Source organism: Mustela nivalis (genome assembly GCF_964662115.1).
Source record: "Mustela nivalis genome assembly, chromosome: 8".
NCBI lineage: Eukaryota > Metazoa > Chordata > Mammalia > Carnivora > Mustelidae > Mustela > Mustela nivalis.
Window position 1 is genome coordinate 19,395,136 of NC_139027.1, and position 27,631 is coordinate 19,422,766.

General features: G+C 49.8%; 1 protein-coding gene across 2 annotated transcripts in view; it reads right to left on the minus strand.

The window, feature by feature from the left end:
- Positions 1–2,651: 2,651 nt before the first annotated feature.
- KIF3C (kinesin family member 3C) overlaps positions 2,652–27,631 on the minus strand; it is a 35,916-nt gene continuing 10,936 nt past the window's right edge. The window contains exons 2-8 of one of the 2 annotated variants that reach the window (XM_082745071.1): positions 16,134–16,235; positions 15,333–15,455; positions 14,134–14,252; positions 13,551–13,667; positions 5,759–5,867; positions 5,408–5,580; positions 2,652–5,162 (exon numbers count right to left, since the gene is read on the minus strand). In XM_082745071.1, the coding sequence (XP_082601197.1) occupies positions 5,069–5,162; positions 5,408–5,580; positions 5,759–5,867; positions 13,551–13,667; positions 14,134–14,252; positions 15,333–15,455; positions 16,134–16,235 (837 nt within the window). In that variant the 3' untranslated portion in view covers positions 2,652–5,068. The remainder of the gene's footprint in view (positions 5,163–5,407; positions 5,581–5,758; positions 5,868–13,550; positions 13,668–14,133; positions 14,253–15,332; positions 15,456–16,133; positions 16,236–27,631) is intronic. The other variant, XM_082745072.1, reaches the window with a different exon arrangement.

The window sequence follows — 27,631 nt, forward strand, 5'->3', positions numbered from 1 at the left end:
CCTGCTGAGCAGAGCCTGATGCAGGCTCCATCCCTGGACTCCGGGATCATGACCTGAGCAGAAGGCAGAGGCTTAACCCACTGAGCCATCCAGGCGCCCCAGAGCAAACTTTCTTAAGCCATCATGGGTGACAGATGCACACATCATGGATGGCTCACAGTCACAGACAGCTGTGCAGACCACACTCCATCCCCAGAACTACCCCCAGCACCTTCTTTGAGACAATCTTTATTTCCACTCGCCCTCCATACGCATGGTTACAGCCACAGAACTTTCGGAGGTCTTGGTCAGATATCATGTTTCCACCCGCCTGACCCTAACCACTGAACTGGAATCACATTCTCATGAATCTGGCACTGGGAGTGAGATTCTAAGTCTCTCTGGGTGACTGGATTGTGTCAACAGAGAGCTGCTGCTGGCAGATGTATATTCTACGTCACAAACTGGAGTAGCCGAGGAAAGAGCTCGAACCCCACAAGGAAGAAGTTGGGTGAACTAGAGAGGGTCTTTGTGGCATTTGAGTCCCCGGGACTCGATTATTCCTGAGCACTGGTTCTGTCCTTGCCCTTGGGGTCCACGGCACACTTTTCTGTGTCCTTATTTCATTCAGGCCATTTTATTTTATTTATTTATTTATTTATTTATTTTAAATATTTTATTTATTTATTTTTCAGAGAGAGAGGGAGAGAGAGCAAGCACAGGCGGACAGAATGGCAGACAGAGGCAGAGGGAGAAGCAGGCTCCCTGCCAAGCAAGGAGCCCGATGTGGGACTCGATCCCAGGACGCTGGGATCATGACCTGAGCTGAAGGCAGCGGCCTAACCCACTGAGCCACCCAGGCGTCCCCATTCAGGCCATTTTAAATGAATCTTTAGTATGCACAAGAGTTTCCACTAACACACATCCCAGCTGCCTCTGGAGATCAGGGGCTCAGTCTTGGAGGAGGAGGTGAAACATGGTGGCTTCTTTATCAACAAACATTTAACCAAAGATCCCGGGGCCAAGGGAGAGTTTCTACCCTCTGGCTTTTTTGTGAAGCTCTAGAAAACCACCTGTGTCAGCCATACAGGTGACCCCTGACTGCTAACAGGAGAAAGGGAGTGTTTTTTCTTCTTCTTCTTTTTCTTTCCTTCTCTTTCTTTTTCAAAGATTTTATTTATTTGACAGAGAGAGAGAAATCACAAGTAGGCAAAGAGGCAGGCAGAGAGACAGGGGGAAGCAGGCTCCCCGCCGAACAGAGAGCCTGATGCAGGGCTCGATCCCAGGACCCCCGAACCATGGCCCCAGCCCAGAGTCAAAGGCAGAGGCCCGACCCTCTGAGCCATGCAGGTGCCCCAAAACAAGTGGTTTTAAAAGAGGACCTCTACGTTCAGGTTCTGAAGATTTGGTTTTAATTCTGACCACTTCCCTTCTATCCCTGGCCTTCGCTACTTATAAAACACACAGGGTACCTATCATTTTCCTGAGGAACAGCTGAGCTCGAGGGGTGGCACAGAAGGGAAAAACAAAACAAAACATGGGCTTTAGAGTGTGGAAATCCAGCCTCGTCACTACCCACATGTCTTGAGCCAAGTTAGTTCGTTTTCCTAAAACCCATCTGTGAATCAGCAACAATACCTTCCATGGGGGAGGCTGAAGTGAGCGTGCACCGGGGTGAAGGACCTAACCCAGCACCTGGCAGAACTCCAGCAGCAGAGCCATTCCAGCCCTGACACTCCAGGCTGGAACAGGGCAGGTGGGCAAGGAGCCCTTCAAGGGGAAGGTTGACCAACTGGTCAACCACAGTGCTCCCCGAGGGCCTTCTCCTCCCCGGAGGTAGGGGCTTTGTGTTTGTTTGTTAGCAGCAATGACTTTTCATTTCCCATAAGGCCTCCGTGCTCCAGGAAACCAACAGCCAGAACCCAGATGGAGGGAGGGAAAGAAGCCCCGGGAAGAGAGCCGAATGGGATATTAGGTTTTTTTTTTTCAAAGATTTTTATTTATTTAGGGATATTAGTCTTTTTTTTTTAATATTTTATTTATTTCTTTGACAGACAGAGATCACAAGTAGGCAGAGAGGCAGGCAGAGAGAGAGGAGGAAGCAGGCTCCCCGAGGAGCAGAGAGCCTGATGTGGGGCTTGATCCCAGGAACCTGGGATCATGACCCGAGCCGAAGGCAGAGGCTTTAACCCACTGAGCCACCCAGGCGTCCCGGGATATTAGTCTTTTAAACCATTTTAATTCCATGCCCACGATGTGCCAGCCACATCTATGTGCTTTACACACATTACTACCCGCTTTCATCTCTCCTGACTGATCAATGGAGGGGCAGAGCTGTCACATGGTGATCGACAGCTAATCTGGACATCCAGGCTGTTCAGACACCTGCTAACAGCTCAGAATGAACGGGATTGGGACTGTTCGCCCAGAACACGAACAGCCATTGCCATGGCTCTCACACAGACTTCAGGCTAGAGCTGGGACCTTCCTCCAGGCCCTGTTGGGCACATGAGTCCCCTTTAAGCTGCCCATTCTTCCCCAAGGTCCTGATAGCTGCAGCTGAGATCTGAAAACTCCCCAAGCCCTCTTGGAAAAACAAGGAAGAGAGAGAAAGGAGAAAGTGCATAAGCAAGTATAAAGAAGTAAAAAGGGAAGAGAAGGCAGGCAACCAATTCTGTGACGATACTCATTCCTTTATTATCGACTGTGTTAATTTGGACAGGGCTGGGCAGCAGGCTGCCGGCAGCACCAAGCTGCAGGTGCGTTTCAGCTCAACAGAGAGGCCTCATCTGAAGCCAAGGAGCCAGAGGGTAATGTTTTTTTATATATATTTATATATTACATACGTCCCCGTATAGTCATATGTATAGAGTGACAAGAATGGGCCACTGCATTAACTGTTGTCCTAAATAAAGACCATAGCAACAGACACAGAAATATGGTCCTCATCAAGGCCTTCACTTTGTCAATCAAATGTTCGATACATCAAAAGGGAAAGGAGAGAGACAGAGAGACTGAGATCCAACCACCCCGGTGGTCCTGTTCCCAGCATATCTTACACCGAGTGTCGAGTGTCCCCCAAGTGTAGAGCGGAGGTAAACACACACACACACACAAGAACACGCACACACACACGTACACAAAGCCGCAGGCAGGAGCTCCTCCTTCGACACACCTCGGGCCCAGCCCTCGGACTGGGGGGGTGGTGAAACTGGGTATTTTGTGCTCTAAGACTGTGAGGGTCAAGTGACCAGATGACGCAGAGTCGATGTGTCCAAGTGATGAATGGGGGTGACACGTGCTGTTTCATCCACAAATAGGAAAGGTCAGCGGGAGAGGCTGTTCAGTGTAGGCATGACGTCCCTTGGTGCCCAGGCCGCCTGGGGGATTTCTACACATAATTCCTGTCCCAGACACAGTCAAACCTCTGATCCGAATCCTGAGTCTCAAATAATCTCTTGCGCTCTGATGAAGAATGGTGTTCCCCTGAGGGATGGGAGCAAATGGCAATTGAGTTGTCCAACCATCTAGTTGTTGTCATTTCTGTCATTTTCTATGGCAGAAATGACAGCATCAGTGAAGGAAACCAAACCAGAGCTTGGTCCCTAGAGCAGAACTTGAACTGTGCAAGAAGGGTTCACTTCTTGATGGAAAAAGAGAAGACCCAGGTAATCAGCCCCCATCCCTGCCCCACCAAATGCAAGCATCTCTGTCAGTTTCATGCTTCTGTCCCAATGACTAAAATCCTTTTATTTCTGGGGACCAGAGATTCCCACTATGAGGGCATTTTGAGATCTTAAATCACTTGTTTCTTTTGTGATTGCCTGTTTATTCCTCTACCAAAATATACACTTACAAAGTAAATCAATGAAAATTAATCTTTCTATCTTTTTTTTTTTTTGGTCAAAACTTACTTACTACTTGAGATAACTGGAAACATCTTCAGATGTCACAAAAGGAAGTGGGGAGCATTTCCCTAGGGACTAATTTGCACAACGCTGAAGAAAGGATCCGTTTTCAACAAAACAGTGCTTGACAAACGGGATGCAGAAACTGGCGTTAATTGGCAAAGCTCGCAGATCGGGCCTGGGTCTCTGTCTCCTGTGCTACGTGAAGGGGGAAGCAACAGATTCCCGGTACCTTTGTGTAGCCAGAGGGAGAATGACATTGATTCCTGCCGCCCTGAACTGGGCTCCAGGCAGCTGCAGAGGAAAAGGACCACAGCAGGAAGGAGCGGCATCTCAAAAAACGGGGAGTTGGCTTGATCACTTGACCCAAGTTGTTTCTCCGTGGGGACAGAAATGAAGGGACTCAGAGACGGGACTTCCTTTGATGACTGTCCGTGTTGTCTCCATTACGGTTTCGTTTTCTGCAGGTCCTGAAGGAGGGGCCTCCACCGGTCGGTTCACAATTCCCATCCAGAGGTTGGGACAGTGGCCAGGAAGCAGAGCTGGGTAAGCCATGAGTTTTTGCCGAAGCCGAAGAGCATGGGCTGTGTCGGTGAGGTCATGTAAGTCCTTGAAAAGGAGCCCAAGAGGCCGAAAGAGGTTATCTGAGGTCCGGAGAGGGAAGTGCAGGCCTCTGTTCGCTGGGAGCACAGGCCCAACGCTGTCGGGACGTCTCTGGTCCTTTGTGGACATCGAGCGTTTTTCTAGTCCCAGAAAGTGCTTAGGAACTGCTCACGGTCAGCGGGAGGAGATGGATGATGGAGTGAGACAGGTAGAAAGAGTGCTCTCTCCTCAGGCCCTGGCTACCTTCCCTTCTGGGAGCAGCTGACAGAGAGGAGCTTGAGGTCTGACACGGGGGTGGGGGGTTCTAAAGTCAGAAGGAAAGGAGGCTCTGTAGTGACCACGGCAGGCTCAGGCGAGGGCATCTCCCCCGAAACCGAACTCCACAAATAAATAACATGAATTAAATAAAGGAGGCTGAGAAGAGCGGGCCGACGCACGGTCTGCCAGGGTCTCGCCCCCTCACACATACGCACACGCACATGCACACACACGCACGCACACTGAGTGTCAGGTGAGACGATCCAGGGTTGGCTCCCCGTCCCAGGAGGCTCTTGGCCGGGCAGCCTGACGGAAGGTTGTCACTCATGGTCTAGCACTGTTGTGGGGCGCAGAGCAGCGGAGGCCAGTGAGGCGTGTGGGGTAGAGGCTGGAGGCCGCTGAGGAGTCTGGCACCTGCAGAGGGGAGGGATGAGGTGTGAGAATGGGGAGGTTGAGAAACAGCAGGAAACCGAGAAGTGAGGACTGGCCTTTGCCTCATCCTGTTGCTGTGGGAACTCCTCCCCGAAGACCCCAGTTATCCCCTCCCCCCACCCTTAATGTCTGGCAGGTACAACCAAAACCCTCCTCAGCCTCATCCAGCCTCTGTGGTCTCCATGCCTCCTAAGTCCCCTGCCCACTCTGAGCACAGGGGTACTGACCAGGACCTGGACTTTCGAACTTTAGATGTGGAAGGTCTTTCCAGAAAGCTGTCCAAGCGCATGAGCCTCTCCATGTGTAGCGCGCGGGGATCTTGTTCTTGGTCATGAGAGAATTCCATCTCAAAGACAGCTGGGGGGGACACATCCAGCTCCAGGAACATGATGTTTTCAGCCTGTGGTGGGAACATCAGAGCAGACGTGAGCAGCGGCCCTGAAGGTTCCATCTCTTCGGCACTCCGTTGATATTGGGGATAGCAGAGGTGGTGAGGTAGGCAGAGCAAGCAGAGATTATGAGCATCACCTCCCTTGGGCTCCCTCTCCTTCCCTCCCTTCTATTTCCCAGCTTCTTACCCTGTACCTGGGGTGGGACCCCATTGCCATAGCAACCCGAGCATACTGGCTGATAGGCCTCTTGTAGCCCACTGCGGATGTTGGACGCTTCTTCATTTGGCTGTTGTTGCTGTGGGGGAAGAGGCTCTATTAGAGTGGGTTTCTTTTGAAATGGGGGAAATGATACGAAGAATTAAGTATCATTCAAAGTAGGCAGGAGGTTCTGCAGATAGTCCACAGGAATGTTCCTCTCTCTTTTTTTTTTTTTTTTTTAAGATTTTATTTTATTTGACAGAGAGAGAAAGCGAGAGAGAGAACACAAGCAGGGGGAGTGGGAGAGGGAGAAGCTGAGTGGGGAGCCCCACGAGGGGCTTGATCCAAGGATCCTGGGATCATGACCTGAGCCAAAGGCTGATGCTTAAGGACTGAGCCACCCAGATGCCCCTCTTCTCTTTGTTCTAATACAGCTGGACAACTAAAAACTATCATAACCCAAGAAACCATATATTTCTTTACTCTTGTATTTTTTCTGTCCCCGCCCTGCCCCTCACAGTAAAATGGTTTGACTAAGGGCTGAAATGAAGAAAAGAAATCCAATCTTCTTTTAGCTTTCAGATTCATAGGCTGGTTTCACAGACTATGCAAAACCATTGATGATGAGTGGCTCTTTTCGGTTTTCTTCTTAAGAGTCCAAAAAAAAAAAGATTAAAAAATCAGGCTTGAAATGCAAGGGTCCCAAAATAGCCTAAACAATCCTCAAAAAGAACAAAGTTGGAGGGTTCGCATGTCCCAGTTTCAGAACTTAATACAAAGCCTACAGTAATCAAGGCTCTGTGGTACTAGCATAAGGACAGACATGGAAATCAATGGATTAGAATTGGGAGTCTAGAAATATATCCTTATATCTACAATCAGTTGATTTTCTATAAGAGTACCAAGACCATTCAATGGGGAACAAACAGCCTCTTCAACAATCCGTACTGGGACAACTGGATGTCCAAAGGCAAGAAAAATGAAGTTGGATCGTTACCTTGTATCATCTATAAAATTAACTCAAAATAGATTATAGACTTAAATGTAAGTGCTAAGAAAAAAGTCTGCATTTCCAACAAAATGTTAATAGTTATTGTCTTTGGATGGTTTGATTACAGATGATTTTTATTATCTTTATGCTATTCTGCAAAATCTAAACTTTTTTATAATGAAAATATATCACTTTATATCTAATTATCTCAGATATTCAGAAAAGTATAAAAATAATTTATGTACGCTTAACATTCAGCTTTGTCAAGTCATCTGTTTCACATTTTGTTATACTTACATCAAATTTTTTTTAAGAGATAAAGTGTAAGTTTTTTTTTTTTTTTTAAGTGTAAGCTGTTTTTAAATCTCCTGTCTTTCCCTCCCCAGAGTTAATTACTCTCTTGAATTTGCGGTGCTATTCAATGCAGTGCATGTTTTTATAGTTACTTATATATGTGGATATTCATAAACAATATACATGGGTATTTGTATGCCTATTGCAAAAATTTGAACTGTGTGGTATACGTACTGCATTTTCTTTGTGCTCAACAAACTTTTTTAGATTTATCCACGTACCTCTAATTAGATTATTAAAAGCTTGCTTATATTAACCATTTTAAGGTTGCAATATAACATCATATATATTTATGTATATGTATAATATTCTCTTGTTGATGGACATCCAGGTTGATTTTTTTTTTTTTTAATTAAAGACAGTGCTGTTGTGAACATTTCTGTATAGATATCTTTGAGTACATATTCAACAGTTTCCCTGGGGTATACACCTAGGAATGCAATGGTTCCATGGTAGCGTATGTACATTTCAACTTTGCTAGATATTGCCAAATTGTTTTTCAAATTGGTTATGCATTTGAATACTTCCATTGCTTTCTATCCTAGCCATCTCACAGGATAGCAGACTTCTTCCTTTCAGCAGTTTGATGAATGTGGCGTATTGCTTTTATTATCCAAATAAGCAAACCAAGATAGGAAAGAAATCCACAAAGTATTTCCATTAAAACAAAGTAACACAGGTTTTGGAGTAAGACCTATCTGAGTTCAAACTTTGGCTCTGCCCCTTAAAGCTGTGTTACCTTTCGAAGTCACCAAATACCTCTGAGACTCAGCTGTGTCACCCCCCCACCCCCACCCTGTCACACAGAACTGCTGAGATGAAGCAAGACAAGCACTTAGCAGAGCACACAGCAAAGGCTCAACCCCCCAGCAGCTGGGAAGATGATTTATTCTCCATTCAACTTGCTAATTTCAGGCAGAGATACAAAGGAGCAATGCAAAAAAAAAAAAAAAAAAAAAAAAAAAAAAAAAGCCAAAAGGCAGACAGAAGACAGAAGAGGAGAAGAAACAGGCGGAGTACTTCACAGATAGGACATCCTGTCCTTGAGGAGTGGAACGAGCAGTGCAGGGGCTGAGGGAACGGTGCCTGCCTTCTGCAGCAGAGTGTACCCAACAATGCCATTCTTGTGGTTCATTTTATCAAGCATGTAAGAGAGTGCTGGACCCCTCTGGCCCTACTTTATGGGTAAAAACAGGGAAGGATGGAACTGTAGAAGCCCCAGCTCACTCTGCAGCTGTGTGGTCCCTGGGGCAGGGGGGAAGGGTGCGGGGGGGGGGCAGGGGTGCGGGGGTCTGGGCGGGGGAGGGTAGGGAGGCTGTGCATAAGCACAGCAGAAGCCCTGACAACTCCAGGAGAGAGGGGGGAAAATTAGTAACATCACCTCTTATTTCTACGGTGCATCTACACATCCCGTTTGAACTTCTCCACAATCTCCCGAGTTGTATACAGGGCAGAAAAAGAGCCTGAGGCTCAGGACAAGCAAAATGCCTTTGGATTAGGAAGACGTTTGGAACTGGATCTGCCCAGATACTCTTTTTAGGATGCTGCTCTGTGTCTCAGGAGGACACCAGGCCAGGCTGGGGCTGGGAGCGTCTGCAAGCTCTGGGAATAGGACCGGGGGACAGGGCTGGGAGAACCGAGTGGTGGATCAGTGCAAATTGGCAGCCTGACCCAGTAAAGATGCCAGGGCTATTCTGGGTGGCATGCGGGAAGAAGGGGCTGGGGGAGGGGAGTCTGTAATTGGGACACCAAATTTCCCATCTACTCCCTCTTCTGCCCCAGGCCTACTTTCCATGATTGATCCCTCTCTAGTAAGAGGCAGTGGCTGACTGCCCAGAGCAGGGGCCTGGCTCTGCCTAAAAGCCCCCTCCCAACAGGGATCCACAGTAGTTACATGCTGCGCAGATACTAAGACTTGTCCTATGACCCACCCTTGCTGCTATATGGCTGCTATCACAGTATTTTTTTCCCCTTAATACTAATAAAAAGTGATCTCTCAGCTCTTAGGGGCTAACCCCGATGTCATTATCAGATGTTTGATTTCCCCCCTTTTTCTCTTTTGTGCTGCAAACTGGCATCCAACTTCATAGGGAGAGTTTTCTTTCCAGGTCATGCCCAATCCTCTGCCACAGCGAGCCTGGTCTCTTCGATCTAGTCCCTGTGTCCCCGCAGGCCAGCAGTCCACCAGGCAGCATTCCCTGGCATGTCTACTGACCCCCCCCCCTTTTTTTTTTTTAAGATTTTTACATTTATTTTAGAGAGAGAAAACACGAGCAGGGGGAAGGGCAGAAGAAGAGGGAGAGAGAGAAAAACGCCAAGTAGACTCCCCGAGGAGCACAGAGCGGGACTGGATCCCAGGACTCTGAGACCATGCCTGGAGCTGAATGCAGCCGCCCAGCCAACTGAGCCACCCAGGCCCCCCTAAGCGATATAACCTGCTAGAAAGGTAACTTGGCAGTATGTTCTAAGATAGACAAAATGTTTATACTCCTTCATCAGATCCTGAAATTTCCTTCTAAGTAAGTCATCTGGGAGAGCCTGGGTGGCTCAGTCGGTTAAGTCAACTTCACAGGTGAAGCAATTTGGGTTCACAGAGGTTTAAAAACCTTCCCCAGGGGTGCCTGGGTGGCTCAGCTGGGTAAATGGCTGACTGTTGATCTCAGCTTAGGTTGTGATCTCAGAGTCCTGGGATCCAGCCTGAGGCCAGTCTTCACACTCCGCAGGCAGTCTGCGGCCCTTACCCCGTGCTCAGTCTCGCCCTCTCTCCCTCTCAAGTAAATAAAATCTTTTTTTGGGGGGGAGGATTCCATTTACTTATTTGATAGAGCGTGATCGCAAGTAGGTGGAGAGGCAGGCACAGAAGGGGTGGGGAAGCAGGCTCCCTGCTGAGCAGAGAGCCCAATGCGGGTCTCGATCCCAGGACCCCGAGATCATGACCCAAGCTGAAGGCAGAGGCTCAACCCACTGAGCCACCCAGGTGTCCCAAATAAATAAAATCTTAAAACAAAAACTAAAACGTTTTCCAGGCCACAAGTAAGTGGCAGAACAGGGACTAGAATTCAGAATGTTCTAAACCCCAAGTCCAGTCTCTTCCTACTGCACCATAATGCCTTTGAAAAGATTCTAGGGTAGCTGGGGTTGCAAAGGGCCAAGGGCTAAAGTCACAAATAGAATTTTATGAACTATGAACCAATGGCTACAGACATTGCCAAATATAAACCCCTAGAAGACAATTTTGTATAAATCCAATGAAAATTAAAGTCTATAATGAGAGGGGCGCCTGGGAGGCTCAGTGGGTTAAAGCCTCTGCCTTCGGCTTAGGTCATGACCCCAGGGTCCTGGGATCGAGCCCCGCATCGGGCTCTCTGCTGGGCGGGGAGTCTGCTTCCTCCTCTCTCTGCCTGCTTGTGATCTCTGTCTGTCAAATAAATAAAATCTTTAAAAAAAAAAAGTCTATAATGAGAAACTAAACATTCAAGGTCATATTGTACAGTAGTTTTTGCTGGAGCTGGCTGTGAAACTGGTTTCTCAGTTCAAGTTTCTTTCAAAATTGTTTGTGAGGATAGAAGGCACCTTACCTGTGATTCAACCAATGGTGATACAGAGATGTTGGAGAAAAAAGAAAACGGGGTAGATTTCCAAAATAAGTACATATGGGCGTGTTTTAGGAGTTGCCTGGCGGGTGTGCCTGGCTAGCTCAGTTGGTTAAGTGTCTAACTCTTTTCTTTTTAACTTTTTTAAAATTTTAATTTTTTAATAAAGATTATGTATTTATTTAACAGAGACAGACATATAGTGAGAGAGGAAACACAAGCAGGGGGAGCGGCAGAGGGAGAGGGAGAAGCAGGCTCCCAGCTGAGCAGGGAGCCCGATGTTGGGCTCTATCCCAGGACCCTAGAATCACGACCTGGGCTGAAGGCAGATGCTTAACGACTGAGCCACCCAGGCGCCCCGAGTGTCTGACTCCTGATTTTGGCTCAGGTCAGGATCTCAGGGTTGTGAGAGGGAGCCCTGCATAGGACTCTGCACTGGGCCTGGAGCCTGCTTGAGATTTTGTTGTTGTTGTTGTTGTTTTAAGATTTTACTTATTTATTTGTCAGAGAGAGAGCACAAGCAGGGGGAGCAGCAGGCAGAGGGAGAAGCAGGCTCTTGGGTGAGCAAGGAGCCCAATGTAGGACTCGATTCCAGGACCCGGAGATCATGACCTGAGCCAAAGGCAGATGCTTAACCGACTGAGCCACCCAGGCGTCCCACTTAAGAGCCTTTCTCTCCTGCTCCCTCTGCCCCTGGCGTGCTGTCCCTCTATTTCTAAAATAAAACTAAACCAAACACACCCCCCCCAACATACCCCTGCATGCAGTTTGGGGGGCAACTCTGTGCAAGTTGAAGTCAATATGTAGGGCCTGATTCTTCCCAAAGATTTCTGTAAAGAAAACACTACACAGATATGCCCCAGTGGGAAGCTTTTGAGAAATGATCAATTTTCAGGCTTTCTGATGGCAAGGAAAACACCTTTTCTCTCTTTGCACTACTCTCCTCGAGCAAGACAAGATGGATGGTGGGGAAAAGAGGAGAGAGAGAAGAAGGGGGAACAGGGCCTCAAAAGCAACTAAGCTCTCCTGTTCTGCCCAGAACTGTTTGGTGTGGGGAGGAGGGGGTTGAGGCACACAAAGAGCAGGTCAGGAGCACAGCTTCACCTTTAAAGCCAAAGAGACGGAGACAATGGGCTAGGAAAGTCAGCAGGCATCCGGGGTATATGGAAATTCTTTGCACTGTTCTTGCAATGCTCAGTTTTCAAAATAAAAAGTTAAAAAACATGCCTTCTCAGAGTCTCTCATCTCATCTCTATCTAATGTAAAGAAATTCCTCAACCTGCAAACTTTTTTCTTTTCAAAGCTTTCATTTTGGGGGCTCCTGGGTGGCTCAGTTGGTTAAGCACCTGACTTCAGCTCACGTCATGATCTCAGGGTCCTGGGTTGAGTCCTGCTCACAGCAGGGAATCTGCTTCCTCTTCCTCTTCCTATGCTCCTTACCCTGACCCGATCTCTCTCTAATAAATAAATAAAACCTTATTTGTTTGTTTATTTGAGTGATAGAGAGCACAAGAGGGGAGAAGGTCAGTGGGAAAAGCACACTCCCTGTGGAGCTGGAAACCTGATGCAGGACTGGATCCTGGTACTCTCCGGGATCATGACCTGAGCCAAAGGCAGTGACTTAACCAACAGAGCCACCCAGCCGCCCAATAAATAAAATCTTTAAAAAAAATTACTTTTAAGTTATTTCTATACCGAACATGGGGCTTGAATCCACAACCCCAAGGTCAAGAGTTGCATTCTCTACCAATTGAGCCAGCCAGGCACCCCTGTAAAACTTAAGTTGAGAAACTCAGAATTCTAACTACAAAATCAATAACCCTACAAATCAGAAGCCTCACCAGCATCTCTCTCCAGCAGAGGGCACTAGAGTAGTGGCTTTCAAGCTGGGCTTCCTTTCAGAATCTCCTGGAAGCTTTGCGTCAAGTCCAAAGGGACACCATTGAAAAGTCCTCTATTCATGAACTTGCCACTTACAAAGCTGCAATGTGTAAGCTTGGGTAGGGCCAGCCTTTTAGACAGCAGATCGATTAAATAGGCATCTGATGTTTTGGGGAAAAGCCAGAGACCTTTATAGCTAGCTTCCCACCTAGTGTTGGGAAGAATCCTGTGCTATCTTGTCATTAATATTCCTAAGATAAAGAGAGCAAAGAACCCCCACGAAAGTGCTTTGGTATTCAGCCTCCTAAACAGCCCTGTTCAGATTTTCAGTTAAAGGACTGTGGTTGGACTGAGTGAGGCAGTCAGTCCCTCTGTTGGGTTTGAGGAGCATCTTATTCTTCAAGCCACCAGCAGGGGGAGCGATACACCAAATCGGCGGATGCAAACTGTCCCTTCCAGCTTGGCTGTAGAGAAACAGGTGGAAATGCTGAATCACCAGGCTGAGCTGCTTGACCAAGCCTGGGTCACACCGCTATCATTTCCTGATCTGATCACTTCCCTGCATTCCTGACCGGGCTGTGAGCTCTGACCGTGTCTGATTTACCTTCAGTCCGGAGACTCCTGTACACAGTGCCCAACACAGGAAGGCAAATATTAACTATTGTTGCTGTTTTTGGCAGTCGATGAATGAATCTTCTCCAGACTGACCGGATGTTGTCATTCACTGGGACTGCCAAAAGGCTGAGACGCTCTTCCCTTCCTTGGGTCCCTCACGGGGCACCTGAGACATTTTGTTTTGGGCAGAACACCCTTCCTTCGTGAAGACGCCTACGTTGGAGAAATCAATCCTCCACCTGCATCTTTCCTACCCATCTCCAAATCCACAGAAAACCGCTGTCACCGCAGACCCCTGGCCGCCCCCAACCTGGGGTGCGCCCAGACCAGGCGGTGAGGGACTCACACTCCGGCGGGCACAAGTGGCTGGAACTTCCACTGTTCCTCCTCACAGTCCAGGAAGAGCCGGTTCATGATCTTGTTCTTCTCCTCAGGGGGTATGAAGTTCTCGATGATCAGGTACCTGGGAGCAGGAATGAGGTAGAGATGGGAAACTGGGGAGGGAGAGACCACAGGGGGCACGCGAAGGTTGGAGCAAGATGTCAAGAGGCAAGTCAAAAGGGAACAGAGGAGATGGAAAAACCGGACAGCTGGAGAAGTGAGGATCCCTACAGCAATCACAGAACTTGAAACCCCTGCTTCTGGGGCAAACACTGTGGACTCAGGGCCCGAGGGGTCACTCCTGGCCAGCACCCAGCATGCACTTCGGGAGACTCATCGCTGCGGCCGGGCAGAGGAAGGAGAAGGAAACAGAGGTGGTATAAGCAATTCGTCCTCCCCCTCAGACACATTTTATTCCTAAGGGATGTGGACTCCTGGGAGAGTAGACGGCTGGAACGAGGCCTTGAGGAAGGAATAAGCCCCTCAGAGAGAGGCCAGGTAATGATGGACAGCGGAGGACCAGCAATGGGAAGAGGAGGGGGCCCTACTTGAGCTTGAGCTCCCGGGTCTGCTCATTCTGCGCCTCCTCCAGGTCCTGCCGAACGCGGATGTACTCGTCGTGCTGGTCCTGGATCTCTGCCTTCACCGCCTGCAGCTTGGCGTAGAGCTGTGCGGGGACAAGCGCCGCTCAGAGGCTGCGCCGTGGGGTGGCGAGGCCCCTGTCTCCCGGCCCAGACCCCGATGCTGCAGGCTCAGGCTCCACCAGCAGAGTCCAGGGCGAGGCCCCTGCCTCCTCCCTCCTGCCCTACCACAGATGAGGACGGGGTTTTCAAAGGGCCACCCTGTCCCTCCTCCCCTAGGACCTGTTACCTGCTCCCTCTCCGAGGCTGTCACCTTGTGGAAAACTGAAAGGGACCCGAGAGACATTTTAGTCCCAACACCCTCTTTTGGTAGAAGAGGTGACTCAGGGACACAGTTGCTCAAGGTCACACCACTAGTTACAAGAAGAGTCCGGGTCAGGACCCAAGTACAGATCTGCCGTGCCGGAGTCCTGGAGGGAAGGGGGCCTAAGCCAGTTTGGAAGGTGACCTGTCCCACTCCTGCCTCTCCAGGATCATGATCCGGCTTTCCTGGAGCGATCCCGCTCCTAACCCGCCAAGAGGAAGATACGTCCCTGGAAACTGCCACTGCCGCTGGGCCTCCTCCTGGCCTGCTCTGGGCCACTCACATCAGCAACCCAGTGGGTTTTCCAGGTTCTTCCCAGAATCTGGGCTGGAATTTGCTGCTTCCTGTCCCTGTCCACGCCCTTCCCTGGCCCTGGACTTTGCAGGGTTCCGGAGATCAGTTTCATTCCTTCCTGTGTCTACAGAGGCCTGCGGCTCCCCTCCAGAGCTCCCCCAGGCTTGCGTCTCCTCAGGCCTCCTTGACACTCCTGTCCTGGGCCTGGCTACCCAACCGTGACTCGCTGGTGACACTGCGCAGGGAAAGTTACCCACCGCTGTCAGGATGGCAGCAGGAGACTGGAGGTGAAGGCCTTCCCAGCCCACCAGGCCCAGCCTGGCCCAGGAGAAGAGGCTCTAGTCTGCCCCAGACCCGGACCCCCGCCTTCCCCCCACTCCTCAGGCCGGCAGCCCCGGCGAAGTCACTCTGGGCTTCAGCAGTTCCCTAAAGCACAGACCCCCTCAGGTGGGGTCTGTGACTGCCTCGGGCCGAGGCTGCCAGGCCCCCCCCCCCCCCAGCCTCTCACCTTCTTGAGCTTCTTGGTTTTGACCTCTACCTCCTGCTGCAGGGACGTGTAGGTGCCCCGGAGCTCCATGGTCTCCTCGTCGCGGAGCAGCATCTCTTGCTGCATTTCCCGTTCACGGCGTTTCTAGGCCGAGGCAGGGCACAGGGGCTCAGTGGGCCAGCATGTCCCAGGGAGGGCCAAGGGAGCTCAGGGGACAAGCTCACTCTGCCTATCACGGGATCTGGCTCCACTGTGGCCACAGACACCGGGAAGGAGAAGAAAGCGTCCCATGGCCCATGGCCCCTGCTCCTACCCATCGTCAGCAGAGCCTCTCTGAACCTTCTTCTTAGCTCATGTAGCCATGTCTGTGCCATACACTGCCCCCTGGGGATGGAGACCCCAGCCCGAAGAGCTGGCCCATTCAAGGAGTATCAAGCCAAGATAGATTCGCATCATACTGGCTTCCCAGCTGCCTTGCCCTCTCCCCATATGGCATCATAGATGACTGGTAGGACCAACAAATTGTGGTTCTTGAAGATTCAGGACATTGTCATACGGTTGGCACAGAACTCATACCTTTGTGGAAGGCCTGGAGAACACCAGCCATGGAGAGCCACCACTTCCTCTCACCCCTCAGCTGGTGGTGCCCTTGACAGAGGCAGCTCCTGGGCTGGGGGACCCATGGGACCCAGGGCCGCGTGTCTGAGGTTCTTAGCACTCTATCCCAGGGACGCTGAGTCCCTGACGGCTCACTGCCCTGTGTCCTCCAGACAAGACCTCAAGGCCATGAGCGTCCACGAGACCTGAAGCTCCCAGCCCTACCTGCTCCGCAATCTCCTGCCTCTTTAGTTCCAGCATCTTCTGCTGCTCGTTGGTATGATCCATGATGTTCCTGCCCCCGATGAGTAGCTTGCTCTCCATGGCCTGCGGACACAGAGGGGTTAAAGAGATGGGCTTCTCAAAGATGGCCACAGCATCTCCAACTTGAGAGGTTTGCTTCCCTGCTCTGTGGTCCATCCAGGAGTAGACCAAAGATGTGTCCCTGATGGGGCCTCATGGCCCTCCCTGAGAACAAAGTTGCCCCTCCAGCCTCCTGGGCTCCCGCCCAAGGCTTCCATCATCAATAAGACCATTAAGTGAGGCAAAGAGAGGGCATCCCTCAGGGAAAATAGGCACCTGATCTGTTTGATTTGGATACAGCTGGAAGGTTGGTTCACCATGCCTGGGAGGGGCGTGCAGGAGGCTTTTGAATCCTGGCATTTAGCTCCTAGCTGGTGTTTAAGAGTGGGGAGCAGTGACCGGGCAGCCCAAATCTTTAGTTAACAGGCTCCTGACTCAAGAAGATGGCTCTCAACACAGGTGTAATCTTCAGCTGACATGGAAAGCAGAAGAAGATTCTGCAGCACCAAGGGGCAGTGTGAGGCCCCAGAAGCCGCATGAGCTTTGGGGGCAGCCAGAGAGACGCCACTAAGTGCAAGGCCTAGACCAAGGGTCCCCTTCAGCTCTCACATCTGTAATATCAGAACGGCCTCTGTTCCAGGATGTCTGACAAATATTGCTGAGTCCTATTTTTGAGGGGCTGAATTCAGCCCTTAACAAACATGATCTCCATCCTCAGCCCAAGAGAAAGCTCCTGTTACTCTCCTCACTTAACTGAAGAGATGGAGAGAAACTCGACCAAGGTCATGCCGCTAGTGAACGAAGAGGTAAGATTTGAACCCACCACCTCTGGCCCCATTCCGTGAGCCCCGGTGCTCGGCACAGACCTGCCGTACGGATAATAGATGCGTATAAACTGGGTAAACCGGGGTGACGGGAAACACATTCTCACTCCTGCTCATCAGAGGGTGCTGCCCCCGGGCACTCCAGCTGTCCTCTGATTTCATCGCAGGCTTCCCAGAAGGTTGAAATCACCTTGAGCCACCGGATGATATTGGCTGCGTCCCTACTGGAATTTTTTCCAGTGGGACCAGCTGACCTGCTTCCGGGCTCGCAAGCAGAGGCTGCTGTCACGGTGTGGGGGCAGGGGACCCCTCTGCCACCTGTGGAAGCCCCATCACGGGGGACGGAGCAGGACAGGGGTGGAGGGCTGCTTTTGGGGGTCAGGGGTGGGGCTCTGTGAGGATGCCATTGGCCCCTGCGTGACAGCGGGCCCATCGGAGTGGCCCCACGCAGCCTCCGAGGCCAAGAGAGAGCTCCTGCTGAGCTCGGGGCCCTGGAGAGCCGCCTGTCCTCACTGCCACCCCACCCCCTGCCACCAGCTGTGCTTATATCTCCCCCAGGCCTTGCTCCAGGACGCTGTCTCACCATCTGGCTCACCCCAACAGCACAGGCCTGAACCCATCCCAGACGCTTCCTTCTCACTCAAGCCCAGAACCTGCACGATCTTTTGAGTGAACGAGACCTTCAATTTTGTGCCCTGTGCACCTTACCGCCCTCTCCCCAGGCCCTGCCCCGAGTGCATCTCTTGCCGCCCTATCAAATCCCCTCAAGTCTGCCTTCTTGTTAGGGCTCCCACCATTCCCCGCTCTCCATCTGCGAGTACACGTGCTGACTTCACCGCGACTCTCCTGACTCGCCTGGGTGGTTGCCCTCAGCTTCCCCGTCCATCCGTCTCCCCGTGACACCCAGGGGCATTCACCGGAAACACAAGTCAGAGGGTGCCTCTCCTCTGCTGCCAAGTACCTCAACAGGCAAAGAACATCCGTTCTTTGCAAGATGAAACCCAGAGTCTGCTGCGGTGCCCTGCCCGGTGGGCTGGCCCAGCCTTCCAGCCTCCTCTTACCACTCACTCCCCAAGTGCGCTCCAGCTCCCAGAAGAATTCCAGCTCCCGGAATGTGCTGGGCCATTTCACAACACTGGGCTTCTCTTGCCACTCCACATCTGCCTAGAAAACCACTGCTTATCCTGCAAGACTCAGCGGGAGCGACTTGGGGTGTATGCTCCGATTCCCTCACATCGGCTCCTTTCCTCCTTTGGTCCCCGTCACTAACCAGGACACATTCCTCTTCTTTTCCCCGCATGGACCATTATTGCTTACATCCTGTCTCCCCTGTGAGCTTCTTCAGGGCAGGGATCATCCCAGGGCTTAGCATAGAACTTGGCACATAGTAAGTGCTCAATAAATGTTTGAGGCCCTGAAAGGAATCCCTGGGCTTGTGGGGTGGCGGTGGGGGTTAGGGGGAGTCCCAAGTCTTTTCCTGGGCTCTCTCATCTGGAATAGAACTGACCCTTTATCCCAGCTTCTCCTCCTTCAACAGACAAGCCCACACTTGTTGTCGGAGGGCAAAAGGGCAGAGCAGCAGGGTCTGCGCTTCTGGGAAACCTGGCAGGAGGGAGGGGATGGGTGTGAGGAGGGAGGAAGGGGAGACAAGGCAGGAAACCCCCTTCTGCTAGGGCCATGGATAGCGGATCCCTCCAACTACCCGGGACACAAGATCTCAGGGACCTGGTGTCTGGCCTGGCTTCCTATTCTGGGGCATTCCAGCCCTGAGTCCTTGCACCGCCCCTTGGTAATTGACGTCATTCCCGTGTTCTTCACTCTTTGCAATCTCATAAAGGCACTACTTCTCAAACTTGGTTGCTGTATTAGAGTCACTGGGGAGCTTTTAAAATTCCCACTGCTGGACAACATTGCGTTATTATCTTGGGCCCCGCCCCTCATGAGTGGCTTTAAGAACTCCCATGCCAGGTGCTCGGGGAGGAGTCTCGAAGCCAAGCGCAGATGCTGGTGCCCTGGTTTTCCTGACTGATTGATGGGCTGGGGACTAGGGCAGAGAGAGAACAGGGCAAGGAACCGGAAAGAAGAAAACCATGGTTTTCTCTGCCTGTCGGGTGTTTCACATTTACTTCTAATAACCCTTTAAGAAGTAGGTCTCAAACTCGGATGCATATTAGAATCATCCGGGGAGTTCTTCCAGGCCCAGCGCCCAGACTACATCCCACTGCCAATCAAACTGCAAAGGGGCTGGGGAGTCCGCCGTGAGGTCCAGGCATCAGTGGTTTTTAAAGGTTTAAAGGTTTTTAAAGGTTTAAAGCTTTTGGCTCAGGTCATGATCTCTGGGTCCTGGGATCCAGCCCCGGGGTGGGTTTCCCAGCTCAGCGGGCGGGGGTGGGTGCGTGGGTGGGGGAGTGGGGTGGTCACCTGCTTCTGCCTCTCTCCCTGCTTGTACTCTCTCTGTCTTTCCCTTTCTCAAATGAATATATACAATTTTAGAAACAACAACAACAACAAGAACCACTGCTTTTTGAGGTCCCCCAGAATCAGTATTACCTGGGGACTTGTTAGAAATGCAGGATCTCAGGGGCGCCGGGGTGGCTCAGTCAGTGACGGGTCTGCCTTTGGCTCAGGTCATGATCTCCAGGGATGGAGCCCTGCATCCAGCTCCCTGCGCAGTGGGGAGTCTGCTTCCCCCTCTCCCTCTGCCTCCCTCCACCCCCATTTACGCTCTCTCGCTCTCTCAAATAAATACAATCTTTAAAAAAGAGAGAGAGAAAGAGAGACTTGCAGGATCTCAGGCCCTACCAGACCTAGTGAATCAGAATCTGCTTTGTAATGAGATCCCCAGGTGGCCTGTGGGACATGCTCTAAGGGACATGGTAGTAGCAGCAACAGCTTCCTCATACAGGCTCAGACTGGGTAAGTCATCCATCCAAGGTCACATTGCAGCCCTTCAATTTAAATGGAAAACCCAGGTCCAGGTCGGCCTGGCTCCACAGCCCGAGCTCTTTCCACTCCAGACATTCTTTCTGTTTAGTTTTTAGGAAGCAGAACCTGCTCAAAGAAAAGCAACATGTTTCCAGCAGGAGGAAATCACATCTGACTCATGTCCACGGTTATTCCGGTACTTAGGGAAGCCAGTAGCCAGTCCTTTAGAGGTTAAAACGCTCCCCGCCCCTCATGGTTCTACATCAGAGGGGTGGGGGGCTGTGAGGAGACAGAGAAAGGGAAGCACTTTCTCATAACGCAGGTGGGGGGATGGGGGTGGATCAGGGAAAGGAAACAGAAACAAACAGGCATGTCTCTGGATGGAAAAATGTGTGGATATGAAAAGACAGGACTGATCGCCAGTAGAAATCATGCAAGAAAGACAGCACCAGGCAGACCCCCAGCCCCACAGATGCCCCCAGATCTTCCTGAGTGCTAATGTTCGAGAGCATTTCTAGGCTGTGTGAGCTGACAAAAAACGTCCTATGAGCTTCAGTTACAGTTTTATGCTCTGGGAAGAAGTACTCCTAGCTCTACTAATTAAATGATAGCTGGGAGCAGTCAGTTGTAAGCTGAAAAATAAAAAATAAAAAAATAAGAAAAGAGTAAAAGAACAGCACGGGGTGGGGGGAATAATTCTCTATTGTTCCCAGAAGACATTGGCTTAATATGCCACCAGAGCTAAAAAAGCCACCAGCATCTGGCCAGCCACCACCATAAAGGCCTTTTGGAAACAAAGCAAAAATCATTCCACCCAAATATAAAATGGTGGTGATGCGGCTGAATCTGGGCTACTGTGTGTAGTTCCATCGCTGCGTCTCTGGGGACAGGCAGGAGGGAGAGAGATCCAGAGGACAGCTAAAACCATCCAAGGGCTATTAAAAAATAGGACTCTTCAGTGTGCAAAGACGAAGAAAGGTTAAGAGGATAGACCTGGAAACTGCACGATCAGGTGTGGGGGCGCCTGGCTGACTCAGTCTGCAGAGCTTGAAACTCTAGATCTCAGGGTTGTGAGTTTGAGCCCCAGGTTGGGCGCTGAGCTCAGGTAATTAAAAAAATAAAATAAAAATAGGTGGGCGCCTGGGTGGCTCAGCTGGTTAAGCGACTGCCTTCGGCTCGGGTCATGATCCCAGGGTCCTGGGATCGAGTCCGGCATCCGGCTCCCTGCTCCATGGGGAGTCGGCTACCTCTGACCTTCTCCCCTCTCATGCTCTCTCTCACTGTCTCTCTCTCAAATAAATAAATAAAATCTTAAAAATAAATAAATAAAAAAAAATAAAAATAGGTGTGAAAAGGAACGATCTGGACTTTTCCAATCAATCCTGGTACATAGAGGAAGAGCTTATACTTTGGACTTTAAAGGACAAATAAAGGAAAGTTCTACTGCTTACAGAAGGTAATGCCTTTATGGAATTTGTTATCTCAGGAGGACTGTATTAAATATCTAAGAGTTTATTAAGGGATTCTAGGGCCACATTTTTTGTAAGTGAGCTCTATGCACAATGTGGGGCTTGAACTCAGGACCCTGAGATAAAGAGTTGTATTTTTTTTTTAAGATTTTATTTATTTGACAGAGATCACAAGTAGGCAGAAAGGGAAACAGAGGGAGACAGGGAAGCAGGCTCCCCGCCGAGCAGAGAGACCAATGCGGGGCTCAATCCCAGGACCCTGGATCTGAGCCAAAGGCAGACGCTTTGGCAGATGCTTAAGTGACTGAGCCACTCAGGTGCACCTGGGGACCTATTTTTAATGTTTTATTGTCTTTCCTTTTTAGAAAAAAAAAAAACCTAATATCAAATTAAGTACAGAAACAAAATTAGAAAAACTTTCTCATGAGATATTTCTCATCTAATCACCTTTTTAAATTTTCCCTGTTTTTCCAGATTTTTCCAAATGCACACATCATTTTTTCACACCAATAGATATGGTATAAATATAAGTTCATGTCCTGCTATTTCCATTTTATCAAATCTCTCCAGAATTTCCTGTTATATCCATAAGGTTTGTGACTATAAATATAATGGCTGCATAATATTTACAGTAGATAATTTAACTATATCTGAATAGCCCCATAAGAGGATATTTTGGTTGTGTACAATGTTTACAATAAACACCCTTGTAAAAAAAAAAAAACTTTGTACATATAATTTTTTGTTTTTTTTTCATCTAAAAAACCTTTTTATTTTTAAAGATTTTATTTATTTGAGAGAGCATGAGCGAGAGAGCATAAGCAGAGGGAGCAGCAGAGGAAGAGGGAGAAGCAGGCTCCCCGCTGAGCAGAGAGCTGATGTGGGGCTCCATCCCAGGACCCTGGGATTGCCACCCGGGCTGAAAGCAGATGCTTAATGAAGGGTTATAAACATTTTGTCTATCTTAGAACATATTGCAAAGTTACCTTTCTTTCTTTCTTCTTCTTTTTATTTTTAAAAGATTTTGTTTATTTATTAGAGAGAAAATGAGAGAGAGAAAGCATGAGAGGAGAGAGGTCAGCAGGAGAAGGAGGCTCCCTACTCAGCAGGGAGCCTGATGTGGGACTCCATCCTGGGATTCCAGGATCATGACCTGAGCTGAAGGCAGTTGCTTAACCAACTGAGCTACCCAGGCGCCCCCGAAGTTACCTTTCTAACAGATTATATTACCAAGGGTCATCTGGGTGGCATAGTTGGCTGGGCGGCTGCATTCTGCTGGGGTCATGATCTCAGGATCCTGGAACTGAGCCCCACATTGGGCTCCCTGCTCAGTGGGAAGTCTGCTTCTCCCTCTCCCTCTGCTGCTCCCCCTACTTGTGCTCTCTCAAATAAATAAAATCTTAAAAAATTTTACCACTTAGGTGCCTGGGTGGCTCAGTGGGTTAAAGCCTTTGCCTTCAGCTCAGGTCATGATCCCAGGATCCTGGGATCGAGCCCCGCATTGTGCTCTCTGCTCAGCAGGGAGCCTGCTTCCTCCTCTCTCTCTGCCTGTCTCTCTGCCTACTTGTGATCTCTGTCTGTCAAATAAATAAATAAAATATTAAAAGAAAAGTTATACCACTTAAATGACTGCCAGCAATAAATAATGGAACAATTTTTGTTATACCGTCATAGGCATAATTATCATTATTTTTTAAATTTGCTATGATAATAGATATAAAATTGAACCTCCATTGATTTTATATTCTCTAAATCGTTGAGGTGGACTTGTGGAGGTCTGATCTCTCCTTTCACGGCATACCCCTTTATGCATTTTTTTAAATTATTTTTTTTCTTGGTGATTTTTTTTTTCCAGATTTGACACTGAACTGACTGAGCCACCCAGGCGCCCCTCTTGGTGATTTTTAAGTAAGGAGCCAGACCTCTGATTCAAACAATGCTTTGTTCAGCCTCCACCTTCTCCAACTACCCACACCTAAGTCTCATGCTCTTTTCATTCAAAATTCTGGATTCAAGAAACCCATGTGGACACGGGTAGGCGGGATTTGAGCTGCCAATCAGGCCTGGAATCTGATGTATCAGGGCCCCCCAGGGCCCCCCAGGTTCTAAGCCCCTCCCCCACCCCCCATGACGTGATTCCCAGGACAAGTTTCTCTCTGTTGGTTCTTGCTCCTCGGCCTTCAGCTTAGATCCCTTCCTTGGACCTGAACCCTGCTTCAGGATCTCCTCTTTGAGCCGGGTCCTGACCTCCATGAAGAGAATTCTGGATGATGTCTGACTGTCCATCATCACCCAATTCCATTCGTCCACTGCCCCTATGCTTCTCAGCTAGCCCCGCTGAGACCCAGCGCAAACGTGGTCTGAATGACAACTGAATTTGCCTTTCTGGTGACTCGCCAAGGCTTGCCCACTTTCCTAGCCCACACGATCAGCCAAGCCTGCCTGACAGAGCCTGTCTTGTGCTAGAAGAGGGGGCTGGTCCTGGCACAAAATCTGTGGGTGGGCCCCAATCCAGGTGCAAGGTCTCAGCCGCTACCTTCTCCCCAGTCGTAGCCCATGCTGGCTGTTTCCCCCCCACGCTCTGAAATGCATCATGCACGACTTCAGTTCTTTGCTTAGAAACAGGGTTTGGGTTTTGCTTGGTTTTTGCTTTTGCTTTTAATTTTCCCCCATTTTTCTGAGGATACCACTGGCCATCTCCTCCTTTTCTTTTCTTTCTTTTTTTTTAAAAATATTTTATTTATTTATTTGACAGAGAGAGATCACAGGTGGGTAGAGAGGCTGGCAGAGAGAGAGAGAGAGAGAGGGAAGCAGGTTCCCTGCTGAGCAGAGAGCCCGATGTGGGACTCGATCCAAGGACCCCGAGACCATGACCTGAGCCGAAGGCAGCGGCTTAACCCACTGAGCCACCCAGGTGCCCCATCTCTTCCTCTTCATCAGATCTCTGTTTTTTTTTTTTTTTTTTAAAGATTTTATTTATTTATTTGACAGACAGAGATCGTAAGTAGGCAGAGAGGCAGGCAGAGAGAGAGAGGAGGAAGCAGGCTCCCTGCTGAGCAGAGAGCCCGATGTGGGGCTCGATCCCAGGACCCTGGGATCATAACCTGAGCCGAAGGCAGCGGCTTAACCACTGAGCCACCCAGGCGCCCCAGATCTCTGTTCTTACCAGCATTTGTGGAGGGCAGGGAGGGACAGTGTAGTCTCAAATCCCTAGGTCCCCCTTCAGGCTTGGGGATACTAAGCAGAGGCATAATTATCATTATGCCTGGGGTCCTAGTCCCCAGGAAAAGTTCCCTGGGGTTCTTAGCCTCTGGAGTTAATGCTGCCTTTGTGATCCCTCATGGCAAAAGATAGGTGGGTGGAGCCTGCAGACAAGACTGGGTTTGGTCTTACTGGTTCTCAATCAGTCCAGTGTAACTAAAAGGCGAGCAGCGGTTGTGGGGGTGGAAGAGGCAGGGCGGGAAACTCAGGAACATGGGTCTGACTCTTGAGAAACCGCTACAAATCGCAGCATAACTAAGGCAGCCTCAGTGAACCTTCAAGCCCAATCCTCTTTGCTTGACAGATTAGGAAACTGAGGCCCAGAGATGGAGTCGTCTAAGTCTGGAGTCTCACAATGAAGGCATTTTTATTTATTTATTTATTTTTTAAATTTTTTAAAAATTTTTTAAAGATTTTATTTATTTATTTGACAGAGAGAAATCACAAGTGGGCAGAGAGAGAGAGAGGAGGAAGCAGGCTCCCTGCTGAGCAGAGAGAGCCCGATGCGGGACTCGATCCCAGGACCCCGAGATCATGACCCGAGCCGAAGGCAGCGGCTTAACCCACTGAGCCACCCAGGCGCCCCTGAAGGCATTTTTATATGTATCTGTTCCTACATCAACTATGCTCTTTCTGAGTAATTTCCCATTTTGATCAGGGTCTTGATTCCCGATTTTGGAGGCAAGTCAACTGCCGTGACAGCGAATGGTCAAGCCCATCACAGGGACCATGTGATTCTATGTGACTCTATGGACTCAGCTGGGGGTACTCAGAGGTTCACCCCTTCCTATTCAAGGAGCAAGCCCGGTGCAAGACCAGAAGGAGCAGGGAGGAGGCCCCAGGACTCATTTTTTTTTACTTTTTTTTTTTTTTAAGATTTTATTCATTTGTTTGACAGAGATCACAAGTAGGCAGAAAGGCAGGCAGAGAAAGGAGGAAGCAGGCTCCCTGCTGAGCAGAGAGCCCGATGCGGGGCTCGATCCCAGGACCCTGATCATGACCTGAGCCGAAGGCAGAGGCTTAACCCACTGAGCCACCCAGGCACTCCCCAGCCCCCAGTACTCATTAATGCTGATCTGAAAAGCCAGAGAGGAGACAGCAGGCCCAGCCAGCCACTTGTCTGAGAAGATACTATCAGGTATGATTTCACAGAGAAGCCAGATAGGCTCCGCTCGGCCACTGCCAGCTCATCTCTCACATGCTGCAGGAGACAGGAGTCTCAGAGGCAACTTGTCACATGCCTGCGGCTGGGCTAGTTCCCTTTTAATTAGCAATAATCGCGCCTCGGATAAACCTCATTGGCTACGATACTGCCACTGCGCAAAGCTGGGCTAGTTCCCTTTTAAACGAATCATCCTATTTGGTCATCATAAGAACCATGCGAGATAACGAGTATGATCCCCACTGGGCATAAAAGAAAACAGGGATTCAGACAGGTGACGGACTCCCTCCAGGTGACGGAGCCAGCAAATGGCAGAGGTGAGATTTGAACACCAGCCTCTTAATTCCACTGGTATCCTTCTCCCTGGGCCACAGCTTTCTCCCAGGCTCAGGCAGCAAGGTGCCTTGGAGAGCAGCAGCATTTGGTCTCGGTAACATTGCCAGATCAGGAAAGCTCAGGGCACCATTTCTTTCTCTGAGAGCTAAGCCAGGCAGATCTCTGCTGAAGATGCTTCTACCCGAGGTGCCTTCTGGGGGCCTCTGAGGTGAGGGGATGAGGGTGTTAATTATGGGATTCGGGGAGGTTGTCAGGATCCCTAGCCTCCCGGAGAGAAGTCAAGTGCTGGGATGCTCATGGGAAAGGCTGCCTCCTGGGTTCCATGGAGGAACGACAGCCAGAGCACTGGGCAGGTCAGACAGTCTGAATGCTAGTACATGCTCTGCCACCCTTTTTTTTTTTTTTAAGATTTTATTTACTTGACAGAGAGTGAGAGAGATCACAAGTAGGCAGAGAGGCAGGCAGAGAGAGCCGGGGAGGGGGGAAGCAGGCTCCCTGCCAAGCAGAGAGCCTGATGCGGGGCTCAATCCCAGGACCCTGAGATCATGACCTGAGCCGAAGGCAGAGGCTTAACCCACTGAGCCTCCCAGGAGCCCTGGCCACCCTATTTGCTATGACATCTAGGGCATCTGATTTCTCATCTGGAAAACGGAAGAGAGCACCCACTAACCTTGCAGGCTTTGGTAAGTGGTGAGTTGGTTACAGAGGTGAAATTACTCGGTAAGTGATAAAGTACAATCCTGTGTCAGTGGTTACTTGTCAATCAGTATCTGATTGACGGGTACTCACGACTCATCACAAAGAGCAAAAAACCCCAATTAGTGGACCATCTTTGCTTTCCTCTGTTATTACAGCCACAGAACGATTTCTCCTTTTGGGGCTCCCTGGTTATAGACATCGAGAAGCCAGCAGTAAGGGAAAAAGAAACAAAGGAGACAACAGGAAAGGGAAGAACAGTGCTAAGTTCAGTGATTCTCTGCCCTGAGGAACCAAAGTCAGGAGACTCAGACCATTTCCTGCCTTCAGTCTCCTTGGATGGCTTAAGACACAACAGAAATGATGCACGTCTCAAAGGCTGGGAATTCTCTCATCAAGAAGGAGACAGTTTGGGCTCAGGAAACGTATTGGCTGGGGAGTGAGGTAAGCTGGACTCCACCCGCAGCCTTGTCCCGGACGGGGGTGTGGATGCCCAGTAGTACATCGATGCCCCTCAGAGAAAAGAAGGAATAAAAAAAAAAAATCAGCCCATCGACTTCAGTGAGAAAACCATAAGCATCTCAGACCTGATCCCTAACTTCTTCCTTCCCCCCTGTTCCCCTCTGGCCAACAATAGAATGCTACAGTGTCAGGACTGAGGAGACCTAACGAGGCTTCAAGTGCAGACTCAGCATTTGACAGCCGAGGCATGGGCCTAAGGGGCTTCCGTGGGTCATCCAGGGTCAT